At 37.6% G+C, this 27915-nt stretch overlaps 1 protein-coding gene across 7 annotated transcripts in view; it reads right to left on the bottom strand.

Moving 5' to 3' along the window:
* PPP1R9A (protein phosphatase 1 regulatory subunit 9A) overlaps positions 1-27915 on the bottom strand; it is a 135786-nt gene that overhangs the window by 34153 nt on the left and 73718 nt on the right. For 6 of the 7 annotated variants that reach the window (XM_071560732.1, XM_071560731.1, XM_071560734.1 and 3 more), the window contains exons 5-7: positions 23073-23177; positions 8749-8884; positions 608-763 (exon numbers count right to left, since the gene is read on the bottom strand). In XM_071560732.1, coding sequence (XP_071416833.1) covers positions 608-763; positions 8749-8884; positions 23073-23177 — 397 coding nt within the window. The remainder of the gene's footprint in view (positions 1-607; positions 764-8748; positions 8885-23072; positions 23178-27915) is intronic. The other variant, XM_071560735.1, reaches the window with a different exon arrangement.

The raw sequence follows: 27915 nt of genomic DNA, 5'->3' as shown, positions 1-27915 counted from the left end.
AAATGCAGCATCTTCTTAAAAACACTGCTGTACATTGATGACTTACTGTGTAATGGCAGAGGATAAGCTCCACACATCCCTTTACACTGAAATTCAACATTTGCTGTTTGCTCTTCCTGATCATCTTTTATTGGACTCTTAAAAAAACCAAAATCATCCAACCAACCAATCAATGAATAAACCAAGGCAAGGCAAAAAAAAGCCCAAACAACAAACCAACCAAACAAAAACCAAAAAAACCACCAAACAACAAACAAACAAAAAAAGACAAGACCAACCAAAACCCAGCCATCTGCTAGTAATGAATTACCTTGGGGTTTTTTTCCTGGTCAAACTAAGTGCTGAGGCAGAATAACTTCTGTACTGAAAAGTTAATTTATAAATTATCTACCACCAATACAAGTCACCTGAAAGCTGATACCAAAACAAATCAGAAGAACAGTTTCACTTTTAAGTAGAAATTTTTGAGTCATTCAAAAGTACTGAGATATAAACAGCTAGGAATCAACTCTAGTTTTCAAGAGAAAAATTAAGCTCTGAGCAATGAGATGACTATAAATGTAATTCAGTGAGCTATTTCAGAAGTATTTTCTGATCTATAACCTACCTCTTTGAATTTATGTGCAAGTTTGCTGGTGTCCACATCACTAGGGGAGAACATGTCATCGTTTTCAGGGAGATCGAACACTTCAATAGCCATGTCACCTCCTGGAAGGACAGGTCCCATGTCCTCATCTTCTTCATCTGTAGCATATTCCCCTGTCTTAATTTTATAGCATTTAAAAAATTCCAGTTATCCTCTAATTAGGCATAGATTGTTCAAAGAGTAATTAAGCTACTGTGCAAATGCAGCATTCTACATACAAAAAAGGTTATCTTTTTCTTTATCTATAACCCCACTACTTATGAATTCTACCAAACAAAACACAACTCCACAACAGTATTTTCAGTAGAGTAAGAGAGAAAACACTGTCTTAAGAATTAACAACTTAGTTATCAAGCATTACTGGCTCTATATTTAAATAGTTTCATTTTCTAAGCGAGACTTCTTTTCCATAGGAAGAACTCTCCAATTTTCTTTCAGATTTAACAAGAAATATTTTCCAAATAGAAATAAAAGCAGAATAGGACCAACAGGATCTGACTAGTCTTTTTTAAAGTCAGCTGGAGGAAGTAATTCTCCAGTGATATTCCCTCTTGAATTTGAAAATTCATTGGCTTGTTCTTTATAAACAAATTAATGATAGAAAAGTCACACCCACACAGAAGAACAACAGTTGGAAAAAGAAACCAATTGTGAGAGACAAGTTCAGAGACTGAAGTCAGAGATTACTCTATTTTCACCCTGAATAAGGAGCTGCTTTGAGCTAGTTTTAAGAAGCAAAAGTGGGTGTTTCTTGCGCTGGTAAATCATGAGATGTGTGCATTTTGCTGACAAAACAGAATTTTAAAAAATCATAAGCTGCAATCAGTATCTCAAAAGCAAACAAGATGAAACAAAACAGTAATACTGAAAAGAAAAAGCTTGCAATATTGAACCCCAAGTTGCCTAGATAATCCTTTGCACATATGTCTGTGCTCATCTCTCCCCACACCTAAAGTGGACTTTGCTTCTGCAGGGCTCTCTCTGGAAGCTGGAGCACATCACCTACGGATCACTAACAGGCAGCTGGCTGTGCAAATGATTACAAAAACACGTTATAAAGCAAACACTTCCATCAGGGGCCACATCTGGATTTATAAAGCTTGGGACTCAATAAATACATGGAAAAGGAAGGGTGGGGAAAGGGTGCAGTCCTTATGTTTATACAGTAACACCACCAAAATTCTGACAGAGCTACCGAAGTTTTTGTTTATGAGCTATCAGTTCCTGAGATGAAGAAACATAAAATAGTATTATCAGAAATATATTTCCTGTAGTGCTATTTTTTTGACAAAAGGACTTTTCTAAACAACTGGTAAGAAGTCAAATGTCCAAATCCCAGCTTCCTACCTCAATTTAGTTTCCTGGATTTTTGTTTAGACTTAGGTGCATCTCTCTCAACTAAAAAGCAGTGCATGGAAGCATGTTAAATCTGGGTGCACAAATACACATAGACAGCAAAGATACGTGTGTGTGTCCAACAACAAGGCGATATACCTGCAATAAAACATTACCCTTTCTTGGACAAATAGCTGGTAGAATCATAGAATAGTTTGAGTGAGGAAGGACCTCTAAAGATCATGAAAAATCTATGTTCTTTTTTTTAAGAACCACTAAAGTTTTAAAAGGTTAACAGCTGGTTTTGCTTCGTTTTTTCTTATTTAAAACAGAACAAAAAAACCCCAAATAATCCATCTTGTTGGCGTTTTAAGGCATGAAAGCATTACAGCTAAACAAAACAACACCTTAAAACTAACTTTATCATTCTGTATGTCTAGATCTCATACACATGCACAAAATATTCTGTTACACTACACCTGTACTCACTTCTGTTTCTATTTTATTCCCCATGGCTATCTGCACTTCCTGTCTAAACAGAACTTTCGCTACTTTCCAGGAAATAACACTACCTTCAGATACCATCAGGGCAACAAGAAGCAAAACAACTAACTGTTAGAATCACAGTGAGATTTCAATGAAGTAGATTATTGTGGGGACAGTCCATGTACTGCCCATTCTGCAGTCATTATCCCTGAAACATCTTGGCAGGTCCATTAGCAATGGCAAGGAAATCTCTGAAGGATGCAGAGAAGGCAGAAACAGGATCATTAACCAGCAAACTCATGCCCTGTTTATGCAAAAAACCCCAGATGTAGCTCAGCTACATGTTAATTTTAAAGGAATATATTAATATAATGCAAAATCCTAATCACATTTATCGATTCTGGCAAAAGAATAAGACAGATGAATTTAGCTAAAACAGATTATCTCCAAAGACTTAAACTAAAAAGAAGTACTGAATACAAGAAGAAAAATGAATACACATGAAGGATGAAATTACTGAGAAAAAATTCAAGAACAGGCAATAGTCTACTGGCTTCACAAGCCAGTGTTTGAAGAGGAATGTGAGGCAGCTAAAGATGAACACAAAAGAAACTCTTGCTTCAAATTGTACATAATAAGTGTCAATGAACACAGTCATTTTTGCTTCAATTAATGAAAAACCTAGTTGTCAAAGCAAAACACTGCTCAGGTAAACAAGACACAGGACGACATAAAAACATTACAGAACACAGAAAAAAAAGGGACTTTTGCTTTTGTCTTCAAAAGAAAGGGATTTAATCTTGTAGTCACAAGAACACCAAATTACAGGTACAAAAGAACGAATGTGTACATAAAGGAAATATATATCATAAATTACATCGGACACACTTTCCCTGAAAAAATTATTTCTGCTGACTTTTGTTTCACATGAAACTACCAGAAGGTTGTTCACACATTGTGCCAGTAAACGAGAATGGACAATTCAGTATTTTACAAGAAGCAGAAAGGCACAGAAAAAAGTTGTATTACTTCAAAATAACAAAGCCCTGTAAGGGAACAGTAGTTATTGTAACTACCTGAGCTTCCCAGCAATGCATTTTGGTTTTTTAGCAGACAACAATAGTATTTTTTTGCTCCATACTCAACGAAAACTTACATGCTCTTGGAGGGGAATCTCAGACTCTGCATTCTGTGTTGCTGAGCAAAATTCATCCATGCAAAAGCCCTATTTCTCACTTGAGCAGCACCTAGGGCTGACGCTTATCCCATCCAAAGTAATAGCTTTGAATATTAGTCATTCCATTTTGCTACATACTATCACAGCTAATAGCATGAAATTATCAACATGAACCGCAATTTTCCACTTCTAAGGGAAAATGTGTTGCTTGCATTGTTTAACTGCCTTGTAAATTTCTGAAATGGGTCTAACACTCCCAAGCAGAATGAAGGAGCAGCAGCACCAACCAGGATAATGCAGACAGACCTCCCCAAATCACCATAACAAAGGCTTCATCAAGATACATCTTTTGTTCCTGCTGAAACTCCGCCACAATCAGGGAACACCATTTGAAGAACTATAAAAATAACTCAAGCCCATCTCTTCATCTGATTTTTTTTGATGGTTTATACTGAATTCTTTCAAAAGAGCGAAGAAGAATATAATGGTATAGCATTAATCACTGCTTTTACAGGAGTGTGTCATATTAATGACATTGGAAAAAATGTACTCTCTGCAAGATTAGCAAATGTATTCTTTGGGTGTTAACACATTCAAGCACACTGCAACATTTTTAATTTTGCATGTGTCAAGATTTTCTTCAATGGTTCTAATGTTGCTTTGCTGTTGGAATGTCCTGATGAATGAGAATTTAAAATGAAAAAAAATTCATATGACTTTTAATGATACTAAAATATATTAAAACATCACTCATTAAACTACTTGTCTGTGGCCAAAGAGTGAAGAGAATTCTGCAATACGTTATTAATTTCACATTCTGCACTCCCATAGGAACAGGTCATCTGCTTTATGTGACTTCTGTCATTCACTGTAGAACATGAAGAAGATAATACCAAGTTCAAATTAAAATTCCAAGAAATGTCAGAATTTGACTGATGTACACAGAGCACTGTGTTATCACAGGGAATTCAAAAGGATATCAGTCAAGGATACAGATTCAGGTCATACGTAGCACACTAAGTAAGGAACACAAAGGCAATGCCTCCTCAAAGCCTTTGAGTTTTACTTTCTGACAGGATACAACAAAATAAAAGGATGTGGGACTTTAGGAACTTACACAAACTATTGATGAGTAAACTCTGCAACAGGCTATCTAGAGGCAACACAATCTCTCAGCTTTACAGTAGTTAGCATAGACTCACCAGGAAAGGCCAATGCTGCCTATTGTACATTGTAGTAAAGAAATAACTGGTACTATTGGCTCTGCTTGCCTCGTGGGAGCTTAACAACAAATTGTTAAGCACATTTATCCTGCTAGCCTTTGCACAGACCCCACTGCGAGCATCCCTTTTGTTTTAGTGTTCGTCAGTTCTGCACAAGGTTTTTTGTGTTTCCATGCAAAATCTTTAATGAAGGAACATCTGAAAGGATCCTGCAACCCTATGACAATCTGCAGCCAACGGCAACAGCAGATTCTGAAATGCAGGGATGCAGGGCATTTATATATTAAATGATGTTTTCTTCAGTTTTATTTATATAGTAAACTATATATTATTTTAGAAACATTATGTGTATTAGCATCAATCTTTCCCAAGAAATGGCTGTCACGTAACATTCCTGTAGGCAATGAAATGAGAAGTTACAGCAGGCTAACAGGTGTCTCTAAATTTACTACCTAACTCAAGTCCAGCATCCACTGGCTGGTAGAAATCAAAACTGTCTCAAAATGCTGCTTTTCTAAACAACTTGCATCCTTCCAAAATACCTAGATGCTGCTTGGGCTATGAAGCTTCTCAGGAGTTTCAAATCAGAGGAAATTCGGGCAACTGGTGGCACAGAAGGACTGAACACCAGAACCTGAACATGCCTGGCACATACTCTCTTCCTTGACCAGCTCTAGCAAACACAGTCATGTGCAGTGACTGCAGGACTCGAACGCAGATCACTTATTTCCTGCTCTGGAAAACAGGTAAGTTGCTGCTGTCCTTGTGGCAAAGCTTCTGAGTCTCAGAACTTCACAGTCTCAAAGGAGGGTTGAATAAAGATCATTTTCTTGTTTACTTATGCAGGACTATACCTGGAGATACATGTTACCACATTTTAAGAACTGTATGAAAATGAATAGAATGGTTTGACAGCTCCAAGACTCAACAACTCCCGTATAATTCTAAGCCACCTCAATGCAAAACTCCTTACACTGGCAATCCAAATACTCCTGAACTCCATGCAGCAGAATCGCTATTACTTTGATGAAATGGACTCAAAAGGGTAGGAGTTTTTATACACTTGTAAATATTACTTCAGACAGTGCAAACTGAGATTTTCTTGCCCAAAAGAAGCCCTGCTTAGTGAAGGCGAAGAATGTAGGGCTGGGAGTGGTGTCTGGCATACACCAACAGAAACCCAGCTATATTTGTCCTCAAGGAGCAAGGTAAGATCAAAGTAGTGATGCTTGTATTTGACAGTGAATGGAGTAGAAGTGCTTGTGGTGACCAAAAATGTCTTTGAACTGTGGCTAATGTGCATTAGATCACAGCTAACATCATGTCAGTGGTCTGGGAATGGTTCAAGTTCTGTGAGTTTACTTGGATGGAACAGTCAGGTGACCAAAAATGTAACATTCAGAATTACTGCAAGTTCCAAATAAAATCTATTTCTGGTAAGTCTCTTAAATAAGAAAGGGAACACTCTACATTGCATACTTTAGTAACTAAATCCCAGCAACTATTCTGTAAATGTTTAGCACCCACCTCCCAAATATATATATGGCATCAAGTAGGAAATTGGTACCATCTTCCATGATTCCAATGCAGTTTCTAAGAACTGAAGTACCTAATTCCTTCTCCTTCCAAAAGAGATCATTGGTGAGATCATTTGGATTTCCCTTGGTAGATGTCTTTTCCTTTCTTCTTCCTCCTTTCCTCATATACTGCACAAAAGTGCCCTTTGCACTGCAAACGCTAATGGCCAAAAAGCACATGTCATGGTCACAGAGATGGTCATCATCCTCAACGTAGTGCTACAATAAGAGAAGATACCTTGAATTCTCTTAATTAGTGAAAAAGCAGGGAAAAACGACTCTGCCAGTAGAAAACACGTGGTGCATCTAGTATTTTTGTGTTTAAAATGCATGCAGTGAACAGGACTTGAGAGTTTGTAACCACTGAATTGCAAGGACAACAAGATAGATCAAAAAAGTACCAACCTACTCATACCTACTCATTCCTATTCTCTTTCACTATTGTACTGAGCAACACTTGCATGGCCATCAGTACGACAGTGTCATTATAAGCCTCCTCGCAGCAACAATCCCTGCTGAAGGCTGACATACTACCAGATCAGTATTATCTACACAGTTTTAACAATGTCTTCTTTATTGCCAGAGCTTGAGTAACACCACCTGCAGGGTGGTGAATGAAGGTAAGAAACACAAATCTTTGAGATTTTCTGCAGGTGGGCGCATCCTATAGATAAAAGGTGTAATGCATCAGTTACTCACACAGGTCTGCCTTCAGCCCCACAATGACACACTGGGAGAAAGATCTGATCCTCAGGCACCTAGGAGACACCTCCCTTGCCTATATGAAAGCTATCAGACTACACTCACAGTAAGATCGTATTGCAGGTCTTTGAACCTGACAACTCCAGCATGCTGTGATGAATTGTGAGAAGTCTCTTAGTCCAAAGGCTAGTTGTCTCCATTTTGGTTTTGAGGAGATAATAGTGCTCCTTTGAAAAATGTATCTTTAATTTAATTCTAGACTAAATAGAAGTTAGAAGACTTGCATGTTTCTATAGTTTGAGGAGTAGAGAAAATAAGGATTTTCTAGCCATCATGGTCTCGCACAGGCGCACATACATATGCATGTATATTGATGAGTACTACTTTTATTTAGAAGAGTTAAATATGTCCCTGTGACAGGATTAATTTTAAAACATTAAATATTTTTATTTCTAATTTTATTTTTAATTTTGAAATGAAATGAAATGAAAGCATTACTGGGGCTAGACAGGGGTTTTACTTAGTCTGTTGGGACACTTCGGATTGTTCTGACCTACTTCTAGTTTAACAGGGTGTTTCCAAATCCAAGTGTACCCTGATTTTATACTATTTTTTTCTAAAAAGAAAAACGAAAATAAAATAAAGGCATAGCATGAATTCCTTATTTCCCCTCCTCTATTGTTTTCTTACACAAACGTAATAAAAATCTGTCCCAGGATGAAAACACACTAATACATGGAGCCTGGTATTTCAAATAATATTACTCAGCTTGACGTGAAATGATGGCAGTATCCTTGGGCTATATGGAAGGAGTCTGTTACAAAAAATGCCTTTTACCTGAACCCAGCTAATTTAGAGAGTAACACAGACAGTAGTCTCTGATAAAGCTCTCACATTAATCTTTCCAAATGTCTTGGTATTTAGGTATATTAGGAATTTTAGGAAAATAAAAAGAAATTATGGAAAATCTACTGCATGAAGTTGTTAGTTTCAAAACCTTTGTATCGGGACATCAGGCACTAGTTGTTAACATGAATATACACTTCAGGCAAGCTACACTACTTCTCTATCCTGTGGAGTATCTGTTCACACAGAAAAATAAACCAGTGCATGGAAGGAGGGTTCTCATCCAGAATTTTCAGAAAATGTTCTGAATTAAGAAGAACATCAATTCTTCCACAAAAAAAAAGTCTAAAACTTCCTCAACCCCTCTAAAAGTTGAAAGGCAATTTTTACCTGTTTTTGCAAAAATCTAATGTTTCAGTCCAGAACCAAACTTTACTCCCTTATTTCAGAAAGTTACATGCTTTCAGAGGAAGAGCAGTGATTACAGAAGCATCAATCAATTTGATATTTGCTCTTCTGTAACAAAACAAATACTTTAAATCCATTGAAGTACTTTATATACTTAAATCCATGATGAAAAGCTTTGTCGTAACTTTGTTCTTCAAGATTCATCACCAAAATCTGTAAAAATCAGTAGCAAAGGCAATGGAGAGGTCCAGAAGCTGACCTCTGAGTGATAATTAAAAAGAAGGAATTAGGACTAGATAATGGAACATTAAAAAACACCAAACAGTGAAACACTAGACAGTCTGTTACCTCATCATCATCTGCATCATACTGTGCATAATGCTGCTCCAGCAGCTCTCTCTGGCGGCGTTCTTGTTCTAGAGTTTGGCTAATCAGCTGCGCAACCTCACTCACTTGTCCCGGTTTTTCTCGTCCAATTACAAACCTATACAAAACATTAGTGAAAAAATATTACTCCTATTGTTTACCAAAGTTCTGTTTTCAGCTGTGTCTAGTACATAGGGGAGCCTTTTTCTCCAAAGATTCATAGCTGTGATTGTTTCAAATATGTCCTATGGATGACACTTGTCAGAAAGGCACCGTACGCAGGACTGGGAGTAATCAGACCATAACAGATCTGGTCACATGACAGAAGGGGGAAAAGAGAAGTGACCACTAATGCCTTCTCTCCAAATTTCAGTAGTTACAGACACAGATCCAAAGCAGGACAATTTTTTAAAAAACATATCATCACTTCCATTCCCTTCAGAGCCATGTCTTTCCCAAAAGGCTTCACTAGACCAGATTGTTACAGATGTACAGAAATAGCACAAGGCGCACTTCTGGCACCTTATAGTGAAAGTAACATGCGCCAGAGTAACTTTTCCGCCTTGACTTAGAAGGTATTTTCTATTTCTGAGCTTTTATATTAGCCTTCCACGTATAAAAGAGAATCTATTTTCATATTTTCAAATATGACAGATGCTATTTCTGCCATTTTAAGCCGCATTTAAGTATTTCTTTTATTTCATAAACTTCTGTTGCTAAGGAACGTTTTCCTCCACTGTTAGCTACTGCTGAACATTGGGAGCACATTTCTTAGGCTTAACAAAAGACAAGGGAAGTGCCTCTTGGTTGGTTGAGATTTACAAGACTGCTTCCCTATCAAGACTGCTTCCCAATCTTGTTTTCAGCAAGGGAAACTCAGAATTGGTTTGGACTGTAACACTTCTTTTTTTTCCAGCACAGTGGTATAACCATAGTTAGATATATTGCTATCTATAGAACTAATGATAAACACCCACATACACAGGACCAACATGTTGTAAACTACTGAATAAAAGCAGAATTAAAAGATGTCAAGATGAAGGAATATTTTCTTAGCAGGCTAGAAAGACAACTCAGTAATTACTGATGAAAGAAGTATTACGTAGAGCTGAAAAGCACAATAAGGAGGCACTGAGATACTGCATATGGTAAATCATTTGTTTCCGTAACATTTGGCTCAAACAATGAATTTAATTTCATATTTGAAGGAGGAGCAGAAATGTGCATTCTATCCCATCTATGAAAACTCTTTTCATTAGTACTGTCTATCCCTTGAGATTAAAATCCCTTGGGATTTGTCATCCATGTGTAAGGCAACTTCTCATGAATGGATGGCCCTGGGTCCATTTCCTACACCAAACAATTTTTCAGAGTCTATGGAGTCAGGCACTACAGAAAGGATTACAATTTGGAGATTATTTCAACATCATGAAAATATCCAAGTCAGTAATTACTTCCAAAAGGATAAGTGAGAATGAGTGACTACCTTTGAAATAACGACACAAGGTGCTCTGAAAATAATTTTCAAAAACACAGCTTAAAAACATTAATAGAAAATATAGTAGAAACTGGAACAAAATCAAGACAATAATGTCAGCATTTTAATCCTTATCAAAACAGATCACGGTCTGGCACTCATATCCCACTATTACAAAATATGGCATGGGTTTTCAGTAATGATAAAAGACTTTGGGCTGAAAGAAAAAGAATGTTTCTTCATGGCTCTTACACTTCATCTGTTCTGCATACTGACTCATAGACAGATTCTGTTTCCTCTGAATTTTCATTTTAGAGCCAAGTATTACAAAGACTAAACCAGTCATGTTTTCAGACTCAAATGGGAGGAACAATGAACTTTAGATATTACTAAATGAAGAAAAAATTATTTAACCCATATTTGCTATGTGTTTGTCTTGTTTAATGTAACAACAAATTAAAAGTAAAAATGGGGAAAAAAAACCTTCTGTTTTAAACCAACATTTTAAGCAATGTTGTGCATGAGTATATTACACACAGTAGAGAGAGCACCACATTTGTAAACATGAAGGAGACCACCAATGTGGCAAATCACGTAACCACACAAACTGATGAAAATATGGTATTCCCTCTGGCCCTCTGCCTGGTAATACCCCTCCCTTGGAAAGGGACTTAAAATGCTTTGTAAAATCATTCTTGAAAGCTGAAAACTTAGAACAGACAATATGTAACACATCTGAAGCAACTCCTAATTATTTAGGAGTGGGTTTGACACATTAGACTGTAATTATATTTTCATACAGACAAACAAATTTAGGTAGGAAGCAAAAATGTGAAACCTTATTAATTGAATTTTTCTTCTCATGCCAAAGCCACTTACAGTTTACAGTGATGTGATTTTCAAGGCTGCAACCACATGTCAAAATGAAGTTCCTCACTGATACCTGAAGCTGTTAGATGATACATTAATAAAACCCTCCAAGCAATGACGAAGTTTAAAGTGTATGTTTTCCAAAACAGAAATACATAAGGAATGTTTTATCTTCCTACAATTTACTGCTTTAGAGTGACATATTTCCAAAATGTCTGAAAATAAATTTTTAGAAGTATTCAACCTACAATAAAGAATTGTAAAATTGTAAAATGGAACAAATACTATGTTGCCAGCAATTACAGCTTTTACAAACTAAACCAAACCTACTGTCATGTTACATTCCATGACTTTCAGAATACCATGATGCATGTAATTAACTTGTAACTGAGATAAACCATAAGTTTAAAGAGAGATGATTAAATATTACTCTCTTAGAAAACTATGAAGCAGAGGCAGTTATTAGAACTGTAAGCATGAATTAGATCTTTATGCATAGAATGGCTTTAAATACAAGAAGTATCATAATCTGAAGTGTTTAAATGTGAGAAAGAGACACAAGGTTGTGATTCACTGACCAGAAAATTAGTCACTGAACACACACTTCAACAAAGTGGCTAATTATATATTTCAAATCACTCTGGCTCACAAAATTAAGCACATGCATTTCAGACTTGATTAATTAGTCTCAGGGGCCAAAAGTATTGTAAGAAAGAACTATAAATTCTATCATCAATTACATATTTAAGATCATGGCTATGTTTCTGGCTATGAGACAAATGAGAGCTTTAAAGCCTTTAAACCACACCATCATAACATTCCCCTTAATTATTAAAGCCAGCAAATTCAAAATAAAACTCAGTGAATCCATGATACTGCCACCATCACTGTACTAAATCTCAAGTCATTACTGATTATTTCTGAAGTGAGCAAAAAAGAAAGAGAGAGGATAAAGGAGCCGGGCATGAACTGACCTTGATTTTCAGTTACATGCAATTTAGCTGAATTACCAGCTGTGAAATATTCTTTGTGGTTGTGGTTAAAATAAACAGAGACAGAGCCAGGAATAGAATTAATATCTGACTCTATCTTGGATTTAAGAATATCTAAAAAGAATGAAGTATATTGAGAAATTGAAAATTAATAACAGTAGTGGTCATTATGAGATGCATTCTACTGAAACTGTCACCAACTGCTACATCTAAAATCCATATTTTAAGTATTTTACAGCACACTTGACACAGCTTTCTGCATATTTCCAGCTTTTATTAAGTGAGGATCTGCAGACCTGTGCTTCTTGAAATAACAGTAGATAATTTACTGATTCTTTTTACCAATTATGGGAACCAGAAACATTATTACAAGGATTAAATTAAAAAATAGTTCCACTTCGAAAATACCTTCAGTAGAAAAAAAGATTTTTGAAGGCACCAAATCTGCGATGCAAACTGAAGTTCTGCAGCATGGATTTTAGTGACATGAGTCAATGATTTGTCCTGAAAATACTTTAGGCATTAGGTGCTCAGTTAAAAATAATTTAGTAAGGTTCCCTCAAATTCAACAAGAATCATTAAGAATACAGAAAACTCATTCTAAGAAATAAAGAATAGGGGGTTTGCTGCAACAGGATTCACACTTTTTTTCTTCTCATCTTTCCTAAAATTCGGTCATTAAAAATGTACAATAAAATTAATTGTATTTGGGAAAGTTTAACAGCTGGATGCCCCATCCCTGGAAGTGGTTCAAAGCCAGGTTGGATGGGGCTTTAAGCAACCTGCTTGAGTGGAAGGTGTCCCTGCCTATTGCAGGGGAGCTGGAACTACAGGATCTTTAAGGTTCCTTTCAACCCAAATTATTCTATGATTCAAAAAATTATTTTCCTTTGAGCTTTAAAGCCTGATGCTGCTTCTGCTTCCATTTATCTCATTTATTTCAAGATGTCTTCAATTACCTACTCTGGCATTTCCATTAGGATAACAGCCATATAATTAATCCAAGTGCTAACAGGAGTGTGAACCCTGTTAAGAAGGCAGTTTTATTTAGTCACAGCAGCACATGCTGCAATTTGTCTGGTTTTCATGAACAAGATCAACTTCTCTTAAACAGCATTCCCAAATGTAGAAGTCACTGATTGCACACAAGGAATTCACAGCATATGAGCTTCCATTACACTTTTTCAGACAAAAAGATCTGAAACTCATAAAGACTCTTAATATAATTGAATAATTTAAGTTGAAAGGAAACTAATCCACCCTAAGCCCCTGACTTCAAAGCAAGGCAAACTTTGTCATGGCCTTGATCAGAATTACTCTTGCTACAACTTTGGTTCAGTGTCTGTTATCTTATCCCTGTCATCATCATCATGGCTGGGCTTCGCGAACGAAGGGCTCTACTCACGTGGGTGTGCCCTCTGAGCCTGTGCAGGGGATTTTTTATGTGAGGCACAGTGTGTGCAGAACTGGCCCCACCCTTTAACTCCTCTGGTTCATCTGCCATGGTCGAGCAAGCTTGGAGAGTGACAGTGAAGTCCTCAGGACTAGAACCTACAGCACCCAGTATTCCCAGGAGGTCTCCCATCCAAGTACCAACTGGGGCTGACCCTGCTTACCTTCCCAGATCTGACAGGATCGGGCATCAGGGAGGAATGTTTACCCTCTCTACCTCCCGGAGGGCAGCTGAGACAGCCTGACATCTCTTTCTTTTCTTTGGACTGATTATGTTCTTCCCACATCTTCCCAGGGTGTTGCCTGCACAGTTGCCCTCTAGCTCAGTGCTGCACAAGGATATGCTGCTCCAGATACAGGACTCATATCTGCCCTTGCATCTTAAGGTTTCTGTCAGCTTGTTCTTCCAGGCTGCTGAAGATTCTGTGAATGGCAGCCCTGCCCGTTAGCCTATTTAGCCTCACCTGGAACCCTGCTAATGGTGTCTGCTCCACCCAGCCCTTCCCTGCACCAGAGACAAGCATGTGCATAGCAACCTTTAAAGCTACTAGCTGGAACCAAGAGGAACTGAGGGTGACTGGTAGAAGGAAACAAAAAAAGTTTTCCTGCAGATGAGTGAAAGTATTGACCCCAAACTAACAAACAAGTGAACAACTCCTCTTGCAGACCAGCACCCAAGGTAATATAATGAAGCAACAACTACCAGTAGATGAAAGGAGCAATGACTGAATGAAGTTATCACATAGAAAAAACATCTGACAGGGCAACTTGTGTAATGTCTAGTACAAGATGCTGGCTATGTAAAGCCAGCACAGATAAGCAAACCTTGGGGAAGAGCCTTCAAGGAGACAGAGCTGACAGTAAACTGAACTGCTGTGCAGAAGTTCTGCAGCCTCCATCCTTGTCCACAGACCCAGAATGAAGTAAGCTTTCCTGAATTTAATGACAGAGAGCAGGACTCCAACTTACCAGCTTGGGTTGTAAGGGACTATGCCATGACACCTTTCATTAGATCAGCCTGCTCCAGGCCCCATCCAACCTGGCCTTGAACACTTCCAGGGACAAGTCATCTCCAACTTCACTGAGAAATCTGTTCCAGTGCCTCACCTACCCTCTGAGTAAAGAATTTCTTCCTAATATCATCTAATCTAAATCTCTCCCCTTTTAGTTTCAAATTTTTCCCCTTTCTCCTATCACTGTCTATGTAAAAGAAGTCACTCTCCCTCTTTTATAAAAGCCCCCTTTCAGTACTGGAAGGCTGCTATAAGGTCTCCCCAGATTCTTCTTTTTTCCAGGCTTAAAAACCCCAGCACTCTCAAACTGTCTTTCCAGGAGAGGTGTTCAGCCTTTGTGAATAACTTTGCAACCCTCCTCCAGACTTGCTCCAACAGGTCCTTGTCTTTCTTCTGCTGGGGACCCCGGAGCTGGATACACTATTCCAGCTGGGGTCTTACAAGGGCAGAGTAGAGGGTGTAGAATAACCTCCCTCAACTTGATGGCCATTCCTCTTTTGATGCCAACCAGGATGTGGTTGGTCTTCTGGGCCAACAGCAGTATCAATGGTGCTGGTGAATGAGCAGCAAAGTAATAGCTTATGTGCCAGAAAAGCCTCAGCAGTGTCTCCAGAGCATGCCAGATACAAGCCCCTGATGAGTTATGCTAATATCAACACTAAGTGGATATTGAGTCAGATGATTAGGAAGTCATGTAAAAAACCCACACACTAATAATAATGCACTTAGATTAATTATTCCCACAGAAATCAATTCTAGTCTAGGGCCTCACTCACACATTAGCTTTACTCAAGAGTACTTCAAAATCATCCAAGGCATTCAATATTTTGGCATCTCTCCAGGTTCTGGTCCTTACATTGTTCTGTTCCTCTGAGAGTGTAGGTTAAGAATCACTTCCATTTCTTCCAGACAGTCTGACAGTATCCCAACACAATGCTTAAAAGGTTTTATTGAATATTGGATGATCATTTAATCAGCATTTGCTATAGCACCACAACTCTTATGGGAATGGCCAGCTCAAAGAAACACATTTGTAAATCTATGCTTTAACATCCTTGAATGCAGCCAGCTCTGTTCAGGAGGTACAACGGCTACCTGGGAATGTTTCTAAAACCTGACTGCTTTCTGGAGTGGTATGTCTTCCCTCACCCTTGCTGGCATCCACAGGGAAGAAATCCACGATGAAAACAGAAATGGATCAGAGGTAAGATGCTGGGTTCAGACCATGTCCTTAATCTGGACGATTACATGGTCCAGATTCTAGGCAAACTGGACCATCCTCATAGAACGCTTCAGAAAAACGCTCCTACAACACCATCCCTGTATTTTGGCAAGTTATCCTCCAACGATGAACAGTGGATATTTCTGTGCAGCTGTCACAATGTTGTATCCCATTAATCAAGGTGCATCAAAGTTGTGTGGGAGCTTTCACAACATAGTAACTTGGATGAAAGAGTAAAAAAATCAGTTAAATAAACATATATCATGATATTTCAGTTGCAGGGGTAGAAGTTTATGTTTAGATACAACCAACTTGAGGACAAAGGGATTCAAAACCTGTTAAGTTGTTCCTTTTTCCAGGAAAAGAAAAAGAAAGCTGCTCCTGATGAAATCCAGCCCCACCAAACCTTATTCATTCCTATTACAATTAATTTTAAAATCAATGATCCAATACCTAGCAAGATAGTTTATAATTCAAAATCTTTAAAGGAAAATTTATACATATATTTCAAATGCCAACATATAATTTCTCATCCAAATGTGTAAATATTTTCAGAAATAACTTAGCCTAAAATTGAAATTAGCAAGACCTCAGAACACGAGGGTTAATGCCAGTAAATTAAACAGTGCCAGGGAATGATTCCAAGTACTAGTAATTGATCATCATATTAAAATCATATTAAATCACTGAAACAGTCTCTGAAATGGTTTGGCCCAAGTTAACTAATATTCTACTAAAAATACTCGGACACAGCCCACAAGTTAGCCAGGACTAGAGTTAACTTGGATTGGGTTTCCCATGAACAATTTATATATGGCCTCTCTGATCTCTGCTCAGAAAGGTACAAAACTTTAAGGGAAGAAGCACCAACCACTCTGGTGCCAGCTGGCCTCAGTATGAAGAACAGACCAGGGCACAGACTGTCTACTACAACAATCACAACCAAGGAATACAAACCAGCTAAGCAGGTATGAATGCAGTCTTACCTCACCCATGCTAAGGGATGAGAGTACTTAACGGGTAATTTTTCATGTTCAACATGCTATTCCTGGCAGTCTTACAGTCATTACCAGCGCTTGTAGGAGTTCTTTGCAGAGACCAAAAAGAAAACAGCTTATATTATGAAATCTTCACTATAACCATAGTAGAACAAACAGGAGAAATTTATACTACTGCAGCACACAGCACCCCACACTTAGTTTTTGTGGGATGCACAATGCAGGTTTATCAAAGAAGCACAAAGTGCACCAAGCACACATGGCTTCTAAAGCAACTCAGCATGAAGTCCCAGCTCAGAAATCAGCATTGCAAAGGCAAAGGGCTTTTCTTTCCTTTTTCTCTCCTAGGCTCCAGCAGTTGGAATCAAGGAAAAAGAAACAGACAAGGAAGAAAAGAACGAAACCACAACCCTCAGACAGAAAACAGATTACACCATCCAGCTCTATGATTTAGATATGGAGTGTGGTATCTTCTGCTTTTGGGTCCTGTCTCATTATCCAGGAATATGAAGTCCTGCCTCCATCACCATGTGGATCTGCATTATGGAGAATGCCTGCAAATATTTAAAGGACCCAGTTGTTTCATAGGGTAAGAGCACAGGCAGGCAAAGTTAGAAGAAGCAGAAGAAAATCTGCAAAGGCATGTACACTGGAAGAAGAGGAGATTATCTATGCAAAGGAGTCACAATAATAAAGCCGTGCTGTTCAGTGCTACTGTCAACAAATAGCATTCCCATCAGGGTATATTCCTGCTGCTTAGATACTGAGGTGGACTTCATCTGTTCTCTAATACTGTCTTAGTGCTTGCAAAGACATGATTGTACAGATTACCTTTCCAGATGCTGTGATGGCAACAAAGCTAACAGCAGGCCTGTTTTCTGAAATAGTTTATTTGTCAGAAAAAAATCAGCTAAGATGGGGTGAGGAATTAGCTGAAGAAGGAAGAAATTCATCTCAAGTTGGTGTTAGTGAACAAGTAATTATTTTCACTTTTCACCCTTTAACTACTCATTGCGTAAGAGCTATAAAAAAGAAAAGTAAAAACTTGTCTGAAAGATTGCACTTGCAGTTCAGTAGGAAATAAAGAAATCAGGCTGTGAACTGGGATTGGGAGTTGAGACAGAACCCTGCTCTGAATTAAAACTGTTCAGATAAGGAAAAAAAATGGTAATCAACAATTCTTTATCAGAACAGGGAATAGTTTAAAGTGAAAAGCCACAGGGTTTGATAGTTACACTGCTATTGCTAGAACATTCTCTTCAGTGATCTAGACGATTCATTAAACATGGCAAAATTTGCTATCCAAGTATTTGAGCTGGGAAGACTGATGCGTTTAATCAGAATTTAATTAAACAAAAGTAGGTAAACTCATCGGTAGGTTAGGATTAATACAATTAATAACTTTTGGAGTGGTACAAATCACGAGACACCAAACAGGTTTTGCGCAGGTTCTGTGTAGTTCCCTAAAAAATCAAGAACGGACTCAGAAAGCACCATGAGAGCATCTGCTCAGTGCTTAGCAACAGTTTGGAAAGCTGAGAAAATGTTTAGTCACATTCATACGACAGGATACGGAAAGAGGACACAGAATTTAAAATTTGCCTTCCCAGTGAAATACTGAATGTGGTTCACTTTCTTAAAAGAAACCTTTCAGAGGAAAGTAATAATGCTAAAAAGCATACAAGCAGCATACGAAGGACTTGGATTTTCTGATGACTCTCTTGTGCAAGATCCTTTCTACTTATCAATGCAGTAAGGCTTCCCAGAACTGTGTCCTTCTTTCCTGGTACCCCACCCTTTCCCAGAGTTGTGTGAGCACAAATCTTTGTATCCAGTAAGTCAAAGAAGTGAAGTCCCCACTGAAAGCTCCCATATTTGTCCTAGGAGAGACAGAGACTAGGTAAGTATGATAAAAGGATAAAGTTTCCTCTATGCAAGAACTGGTTTTACTCTCTTGTGAGTGTGTTCAAGAAAAAAAATAAAACTCCCTGGACGTATACAACTCTTCAAGTGAGCTTTCTCTGGCAAAGACTGTAGGGTTTCCCAGCACCCTTTCATTAGGATGAACAGGGGAAAGAATATGATGACAAAGGCTTAATATTATCCAAGCAACTTCAAAGAACTTCAGGTTTGATAATCAACACCACAGTTATGGGGAGACTGCAAATAAAGTAACACAGGAGAAGCTCCATTATGGGATAGATTCCCACTGTCAAGCTGTCTCATCATATTTTTTATGATTGCAGGCACCACTCACAAACTTCCAGCTGATGGATTACATCCTAAATGGGGTCAAAAGAAGCACAGAACAATTAGTGGTATTAGTGTGGCACTGCCCTCTGACTGATCCATTAATCTCAGAGCAGAGGCAACACTCAACAATACTGAAAACAGCACACATTTCAAAGGAAAATCCCTCCTGTATATAATCAAATTCTGAAATCCACTAATATGACATATTAGTAAACTAAACAGTTGAGCAAAATTATAAAGAAGACTTGATATTTACATCAATTGAAATAGCATTCATAGTTGTATTTGCCAGATTAGAGTCACGAGGACACTAATTCTCATCCCGAAAAACAGAAGCTGATTGCCAGCCGGGATTATGAAATAATTCCCTCTCTTTCCTTTGCCTCACAGGCTACCAGAGTAGATCTGGTGGGTACTGATTTTCTTTCTATGAAACATTATAAGAAAGAAAAATTTAATTTATTATCACTGGAGAAGCAAAATTGGCTGAGCCAATGGTCTTCCATTATGGTATGACAACTCCGCTGGATAGTCCAATACTGCAAATAATGGATAAAATAATCATAGATGCTTATGCTTGCTCTTCTTCCCCAACCTCTCAGCCTCACCTAGACCAGTTCAAAAGGTAAAAGCCATGTCTTCATTTTCACAAATTCTTTACTGTGTCAGCTACAGACAGTCTGGATAGATTTTTTCTGGTAGAAAAACTGCAAAAATCTATTCTAGGTCAACGATTTCCACTGTCAGTATCATTCAAAGTGTTCAGAATGCTCAAAGGGAAAAAATAAATCACTAAGTATTGGTATAATGCAAGCTCTCTGAAGAGGTATTGACTGCATTTATTGCAAAGAATTAAGAAATGGCTTTAATGTCATTCTATTCATGAATGTCCTTTCTTTAAAACTGATCTCATATAATAAACCCTGCTACAGAAACCAGCACGCACTTTGACTAGATTAAGGACAAAATGATTGCATGTGCATAATGCTGTGGGTTATAAATGTGAAGCAATGCCAGTGAAATGCACACAAATCTCTGTGTGTGCAGGACACCACACAGAAGAAAGGGACAGATTTTGTATGCTATGATCACAAAGATAACTACATTTACTAAGCAATTCTATAAAATACATCAAACTGACACTATTAAACAGCAGACATGCGAGTAAGTATGAATGTGATTTCTCCTGTGAAAGAAGGATTCATGAAGCTGCCTTGCCTTGAATTAGGTGGGGTGTGAGACTGTACACTGCCCACACACTCGTAGTTCATCAGGGACACCACTCCCAGGAACGGCAGAGAGTATAAACCTTTACCACTGCTGCTGCCTCCCGCAGTGACACGGATCATTAATGGCAGCTGCCATGGGAATAGTGCACCCGAGGGTCAGCAGCACACCTCCTCCCTGCACTGCTAACAGGCAGGAGCTGACAGCGGGGGGCAAGTGAGGTGTTTTGCCCCAGAAGACACTCTTAAGTTCCCCTAGTGTTCTGGAGCAGTTCAGGTGCAGAGATGGGCACTGTCTGCCAAAGAGTGTAGAGGGATTTCTCCATCCTAGCTCTAACACAGGTGTAAGCAGGAAAGAGGATCTGTCAAAAACCAATTGTTCTCTCCCCAGAACAAGCAGCAGGCAGGGCTCTTTTGTTACGCATCAAAAGAAAACCGGTCAGAAAGATAAAAATTCCTGCTTTCTTTAATATCAAAATTCATCAATAAATAAATTACTTTACAAGCAAATGTTTAAACCTACATTGAAGCAAAAAAATCCAACCACTCTGAAATTTCCAAAAACCAGTTTCTTTGACTTTGAGTAGCTAAAATCAATGCAGAGCATCAAAGAACAAAACTGCCGAGGAATGGACCAGAAGCCAGGAGCCTGTGCCACACAAAGCTTGGCCATCTTGTCAAGTCCTGTCCCAGCCTACCACAAAACAGAGAAGAAATCATCTGTTTCTCAGCTGGCCTGCACAAAGCAGAAAAGTGGTGTTTCTGAGGGGGTTTTACCCAAGAATTTTTAAATGAAATAAAAAATAGGGGGAGTTGCACCAAATTCTACCTATTTATTTCCTCTAGTTAGCTATATGTATTAGTAAAATGCTGCTAAGCGCACAGTACCCTAGTGTGTACATAGATGCTTATATATATCTTTTATTTATTAATAATTTAGTATTATATTATAACTCATATTTAAAATTTTATTACTGATAATATTTTATGAAGGTTTTTGACTAGTTGTGACACTAATGCACTGAGTCATTTCCTCCGTGAAAGCTCAGTATCATAAGCTTACTTAGAAGGAAAAATGTAGAAACACATCTCTCATTGATAAATGAGACATGTCAGAAGCCAATGATCCCAGTGCACAGAATACATAGTACACTTGACAACGTAAACTCAACAATAAGGAAGAAATACTTTTTACAGCTCCCTATTTTGTGACAAGGGTCTAGATTGCAACCAGTCTCACTGCAATTTACTTCCTGGGAAAAGACTCTGGAAATCCTGCATGAAAACTGTTTTATGTTTATTCCTTTCTCTATTATTTTGCCATGGAAACAAGTATTCCGTTCTGTAACTTACGCAATAATTATTACACAAATGAAGCTGATTATAAATGTATCTAATACATATGTTTTATATAAGTGCTTTCTTTTTTCCTTTTTTCTTTTGAGCTAAAACATCGAAGACAAAATATACGTAACTTTTGTTTTGTGTACCAAAACACAGGAACACATTAATCTCTGTCATAAGGATGTTTTAAGGTCCCACCTCTGCAGAAAACCTAATAAAGTACATAGCCATTTTTATAGTTAGCTTAGTAGGAACACTCACAGCATGTGTGAGCCTTTGCAGAAATAGTACTGATGTAATTTAAAGTGTAAATGTTACACAAAAATATATTCACTTGTAATTACACTACAATTTCTATTTTTTTAATCTAAATAACCTCTTTCAAATAAAACCTTGATCAACCACCTCCAAGATTCTTTGCAGAGACCACATTCCAGCATTGTTTCTTAATGTTGTACAGAACAGCCATGGAATTGTAGTGGAAATGTGCCTGCCAACATACAGCACCATCATCTGAGGGAGTCTGCACATATTACCACAATAGTTTAGTCATGGTTCAAAAGAAGTCAGCTCTGATCTCATTAATTAAAGAATTCAATTGTATTCCCTAGAGAAATTTTCAAAGAGAACCAAAGGGTGACTACAGAATGGCTGTTGCTTTGCAGTATACCAAAGATATTTTTGGGTTTATTTTGTAAAGCTAAATCTTTACCAAAATTAACAAGCTATGAAATGGAAAAGCTATATGTATGCATACGGTTTTAAGTGGCAAACCAGTCCATTTCTAGGGAAACAATGTTCTTATTAATTTTCAGACACTTTAAAGCTTTGCATTTATTTTAGTTCAGAGTTTTACTTGCAGTATATGTTAGAGTTTCTAGACTATTCATTATTTTACTGATTTTCACAGGGACAGAATAGGAGCAGAGAGAAACCCTGAGACTGGTGCTGGGACTCAGGTAGCTCAACGAATGCATACTGGGACATTGCCTGCCTCATGTCAGTAGCTGTTAACACTACCACATCCAGTAATCTCCTCTACTCTGTGCTGAGGTGGCATCTGCAAGCACCACAGTGCTCACTACCATATTCCTCCAAGCCTGGGCACTAACATGGGAAGAGCAGGGAGGTGAGCACTGACAACACAGTTTCCATCCGACCAACACCCATGACCTTCATCATTACAACTAACATAAACAATTTGAAGTCCATAGAGATCTACACCAGTAATCAGTCATCATCGATATGGAATTTCAGCTTGTCTCAGTGGTCATATTTTAAAAATCTAAGCCAAAATAAAATGGTAATACTCTATCTCATCTCTTTCTTGGGATCAAAGGAAAAGACATCAAGAAGTCAAAAAACACTGATTCCACCTAGGCATACTGAAAATCCTATGAAGGAAGCCAGGTAATCTAAGTTATCAAATTACTATTTTTCCCCCTTCTAAAATACTCACCTGACTTTCTCTTTGGTGTTTCTAAGAACAGTTGCAGCAAAATTTTGTGTAACACCAACCAGACTGATGCCATCAACTTCCACAATTTGGTCATTCACTTGGATCCTTTCAGGGGAAAAACACAAATACATAAATAGTTGTGTGAGTTCTTGTGAATTTTCAGTAAACCTTAGCAAAAGGGATCTTTCTAGCTTGACTTTAAACAAAAGCTCAGTCATAAAATTATTGAGGTAAATACGAAAAATGCATCATTCCTTACATGCAGACATGTCACAAATGCATCTTCAAAGTTACCATTACAATTAATAACATCAACTATTCAGTCCCCTTCCTTGCATTTGAAATACAGCAACACAAACCCTTGAATTTGTCATATGAATTAAATTAAATGAGATACTTCAACAGCTCTTATATCATTCCTTCCTAAGCCAATCTTGAAAAACAGCATAAGACATAGCTCTGGTATTTCATGCTAATGGAAAAAAAATGTGGTATTTAACTAAAACAACCTGCTCATCTGTGGAGAAAACAGCTTATGTATCAGACTTCATTGTGACGTACTCTCCTAAGATATTTCATCTAACTTGCTCCAAAAAGATGATCTTGCTGCACACAATAAGACCTTGGACCATTTTAATGAGGACTCTCTTTTTGAAATGAAACACCTCTTTACAGCTGATATACTGTTTGATGCCAAAAAAGTTAGACAGAATGAAAACCATGCTGCTTTTATCTAAAGCAAGTACTGCTACAAAATCCCTAGAACAGGCACTGGACTCATCTGGATTACAAATCCTTGGAAGAGGACTGCTATACTATCCTCTAGAAACACACAATCTCCAATAGTGTCAAAACATAATAAACAAGCAAACACATCCAGAACTAGTCAAAGGGAGCAATTTTCAAGCACTTACACAGATTCTATTGATCCAGGAATCAAGAAACAGATACGGATAAATCCTATTTAAATTACATGAAAATACCTAAATTTATGTATTTAGTATCTTAGGATATCTTAGTGGTAAAACTTCTCTTCAAAGAACAACAGAAGCTTCAACAGAGGGCTGAAGCATTTTGACTTGGAGCACTAATTTCTCTGAGGCAATGCTTTGCAGTTTTACATGTGTTCAGGTAGTATTTTCTGTTCTTTGGATTCCAATGATGAGTAAGAAATACAATATTTATTCTTTGGAAGACTCACACCACAGAATGTTCTGGGCAAGATCTTCCTTGAAAAGGCAGCTTATAAACACCTATTTTGAAAATCGTATTAGGCATTTTAATCTTAGAACTTTATTTCCATTTTCACTGAAGCAGTTAAGAAATACACCTATCACAATAATATTTATTGAATTTCGATTATTTTTTTACTTAGGCAAACACAAGGTGTAGTCAGATGGCCAGAATCGTTCCTAGAAAAGAACTTTTAAGAAGCTGGTGTCCACTAAATGGGAAACTGTTGCCCTCTTGACTGAAAATGGCAGAAGACCAGATTCCTTTCAGATTACAGTTTAGCTACAACACTGTACATCACTATGCAGTGGATTAGCAGTGTTCATACAGAGACACAGCTGCAGTATTTCAGGTGATGAAACTTTATGTTAGAGAACATTTGCTTAAAACTTTGTAAGTGGCTCTATCTTGATTCAGTCTAATTCCTTCTGTCCTTCAGGCATATGTCGTAACTCCTTTTTTCTTGCTTGTATAGCTTCTAAATTAATTTCCAACTCTTATTTTTCACTGTCCTTCAAACCTCCTTTCTTTCTCCATATACATATATTGTAATTACACATAAACAAACATACATATCAAACAACATACAAAGGGAAGCTTTCCCAGTAGAGCTCCCAGTGAGGAGCTCTAAGTTTCCTCTCTCTTTCAAATGTAATTTCAAAGATGAATGAAAAATTAGGCTCAGGTTGCCAAAGCCTGAATCATAGACATTTAACTTCTATCATTATTAACAAAATACGTAATTCTTCTGACAATTATTTTCTAATGCTCATGACTTTAAACTTTGTCTGCTTAAAGCTCCAATGTTTATGCAGGTAATCAGAAGGCTAAACCACAGACTTTGACACAAGACAGGAAGTTTATTCTGGGGAACACTACAAGGCTGTCAGACCTCACAGCTGAATGGTAAAAACACACACACAGTCTGCAGGTCTCTTGGCTATATATATCTCAGGGGCCTTTTAGATTCACGCAGTGCTGTTTGTAGAGGCGTTCCCTTTCCCTCCTCCTCTTCTTTTCCCCCACTTGTGAGCAAAGGAATGCTCCTTATCTAGCTTAGCTGAGAAACAACTTCTGAGGGAAAGAAAAGGAGTGGCTGTTTTCACTCACTCTCTCAGTGTATGTTTCTGTTAGCCACAACAGGTTTCTTGAGCAAAGAGAAGTTTCCAAACCATTTACCTCTTCAACCATTTCTTGTGTAGGGCCCCCTCAACCCCCACACCTGCAGATTACAATGAAGCAGGGACTACAGAAGCGAACCAACTAAAGTTGAACAAATTACTTGCACAATTACATCTCTGTAGGATTAAATGAAAAATGTAACTTGTGTAGAGACAACTTTTAGAGCTCAAGTTAAGAACTATGTAAGGTTTCAAAACTGTTGTTCCCAATATTATCAAAATACTTTAAAATGTGAATGACTCATCATCATCACAATAATTTGAAAGAAGCAACTATGGATTGATTCATCCAAGGTAAGTTTTTATTTTTCATATTTAGTCTATGGATTAATTTCATATTTTACATGCTATTAATAACTGCTCCTACTACTTATCAACATGCTTGCCTTTGGGTTCATCTTGAAGCACCCTTCTTGGTTAAATATTGGTACACAATGCCTTCTAATATGACATATAAATGCTACTTGTTTGTCTGCAGCAACATGAATCAAGCCAGCAGTGCTCAATGACTGAGAAACTCCTTTGTACAGATTTTGTGTTTTCATGGGAAGTACTTTATATCATAATTTGATGGGTCTTTCAGTAAAAGATAGGAGCTATCCTACAAATACTGTAATGTTTTAAATTCTAGCTTCAGAAGAACCTGGCTGAAGATTGCTATGTGATTATTCAGAATATCTGATGCAACTGTTGAAATATAGGTTTAATTTCTGTTAGGAGAATTTTTTTTGCTACCAGTGTTAATGATTAACTAGGCTTCTGACCAAGATGAAGTTAACAGAACCCTTTACAGTTGATGCACTTTATTACAGAACTGTCTGCTCCTGACTGAGATGATTACATATCCCTTTCCCAAGTGAATAATCAGTCAGGCTCTCAAAGACAAAATCAGACTGCTATTTCTCAGCTGACTGAACATTCTGCCAGTTGAAAACCAACACAAATATTAGAATGGTCAAAGAATGGTTTTATTTTTTCTCAGCTGACAAGCTCCTTTCAGATGCCATCTAGGGAAATGAAAGAAGAGACTTGCGATGGAACACCAACTTTTGTAGCCCACTCAAACATGTGAATAATGCAAGGAAGAGAAATTACAGACCATCACAGAGCAGTAGAGAGTGACTGATTTTCAACCAGAGAATTTCACAAAGAATGCCAGTTGTGAGCTTAATGCCTGCTGGCTGAGGTCAGCATACTTTTCAGAAAAGCATTCACTTAAAGTAATGGATAAAGTCATGATAACTTGAGGTGTCAGCTTCTTCATTTCCCCTCATAACGTTTAAGCCTGTGATAAATCGGTACTTGGCCTTCAACTTGGCATCTTATTGCCAAGATCTGTAAAGATACCTCCAAGTCCAATCTAGAAGACTATATACTTCAGTAGTTTCAGAGCAGTGTTATTAAACTTTGCAATCCCCTGCCTTGTAGAGTTTTCTAATTTAATTTTTGTGGGGTTTCCACAGCAGAACAACTTCTTGCCTGGCTGCAAAGTCAGAAGTGTTAATCAATAAGCAACATGTTACTGCAATACATTTTTCAGAAGACAGTATCAATTTAAAGAGTTTTTCTTACTCTTACTTATAAATAATACTTTCCTATTATTTATAACTAATATAAAAATCATTAATGGTTGCAAATAGAAGATGATAATTCATATAAGTTATTTTAAGTGCTCACATATCAGATAAGCAGTATTTTATTGGCATGCAAATTTACAAAGGCTATGCACTGGCTCAAAATGACAAACTGTATGGGGTTGGAAGATACTTAAGAATACTTTTCATTATTAAATGATTACACAGGAACATTGGCCTGATTGTGGCAGGTATTGTGTAATATACAGATAACCTGTCCCACAGAAAACAGGACATAATAGGAGACAGGGAATATTTTATACTCAAAAGGAATTCTTTAACCCGAACATACCAAATATGCACTTCTAGAAGCAAGCAGGTTTTACATGACCATCATAGAAGACTACAAACACCATTTCTTTAGTGAGCAAGATTTATGGTGCAGCTTCTTATTCCAACTGATTAATGTATTTTCAATGCTGTAGGTGAAAACTGAACTCTGGAACAGAAGATTATCCATAATAAGAAATACAATGTAACAGTCTGAGTTAGTAACCTTAAAAGGAGTGTATTTAGTAAAAGTTTAAATCATCAAGGTTGGAAAAGATCATCAAGATCATCTAATCCAACCATCAACCTATCATCACAATCACTCTTAAACCATATCCTCAAGTGCCACATTCAGATGCCTATTCAACACTTCCAGAGATGGTGACTCCACCACCTCCCTGGCCAACTTTTTCCAATGCCTAACTACTCTTTCAGTGAAAAAAAAGGTCCTAATACCTAAGCTGGACCTCCTCTGACACAACTTTAGGGCCATTTCCTCTCATCCTTTCACTTGAGACATGGCAG

Source organism: Pithys albifrons, chromosome 7 (assembly GCF_047495875.1).
Source record: "Pithys albifrons albifrons isolate INPA30051 chromosome 7, PitAlb_v1, whole genome shotgun sequence".
In the NCBI taxonomy this organism is placed as follows: Eukaryota; Metazoa; Chordata; class Aves; order Passeriformes; family Thamnophilidae; genus Pithys; species Pithys albifrons.
This window is presented reverse-complemented; position numbering and strand designations above follow the sequence as displayed.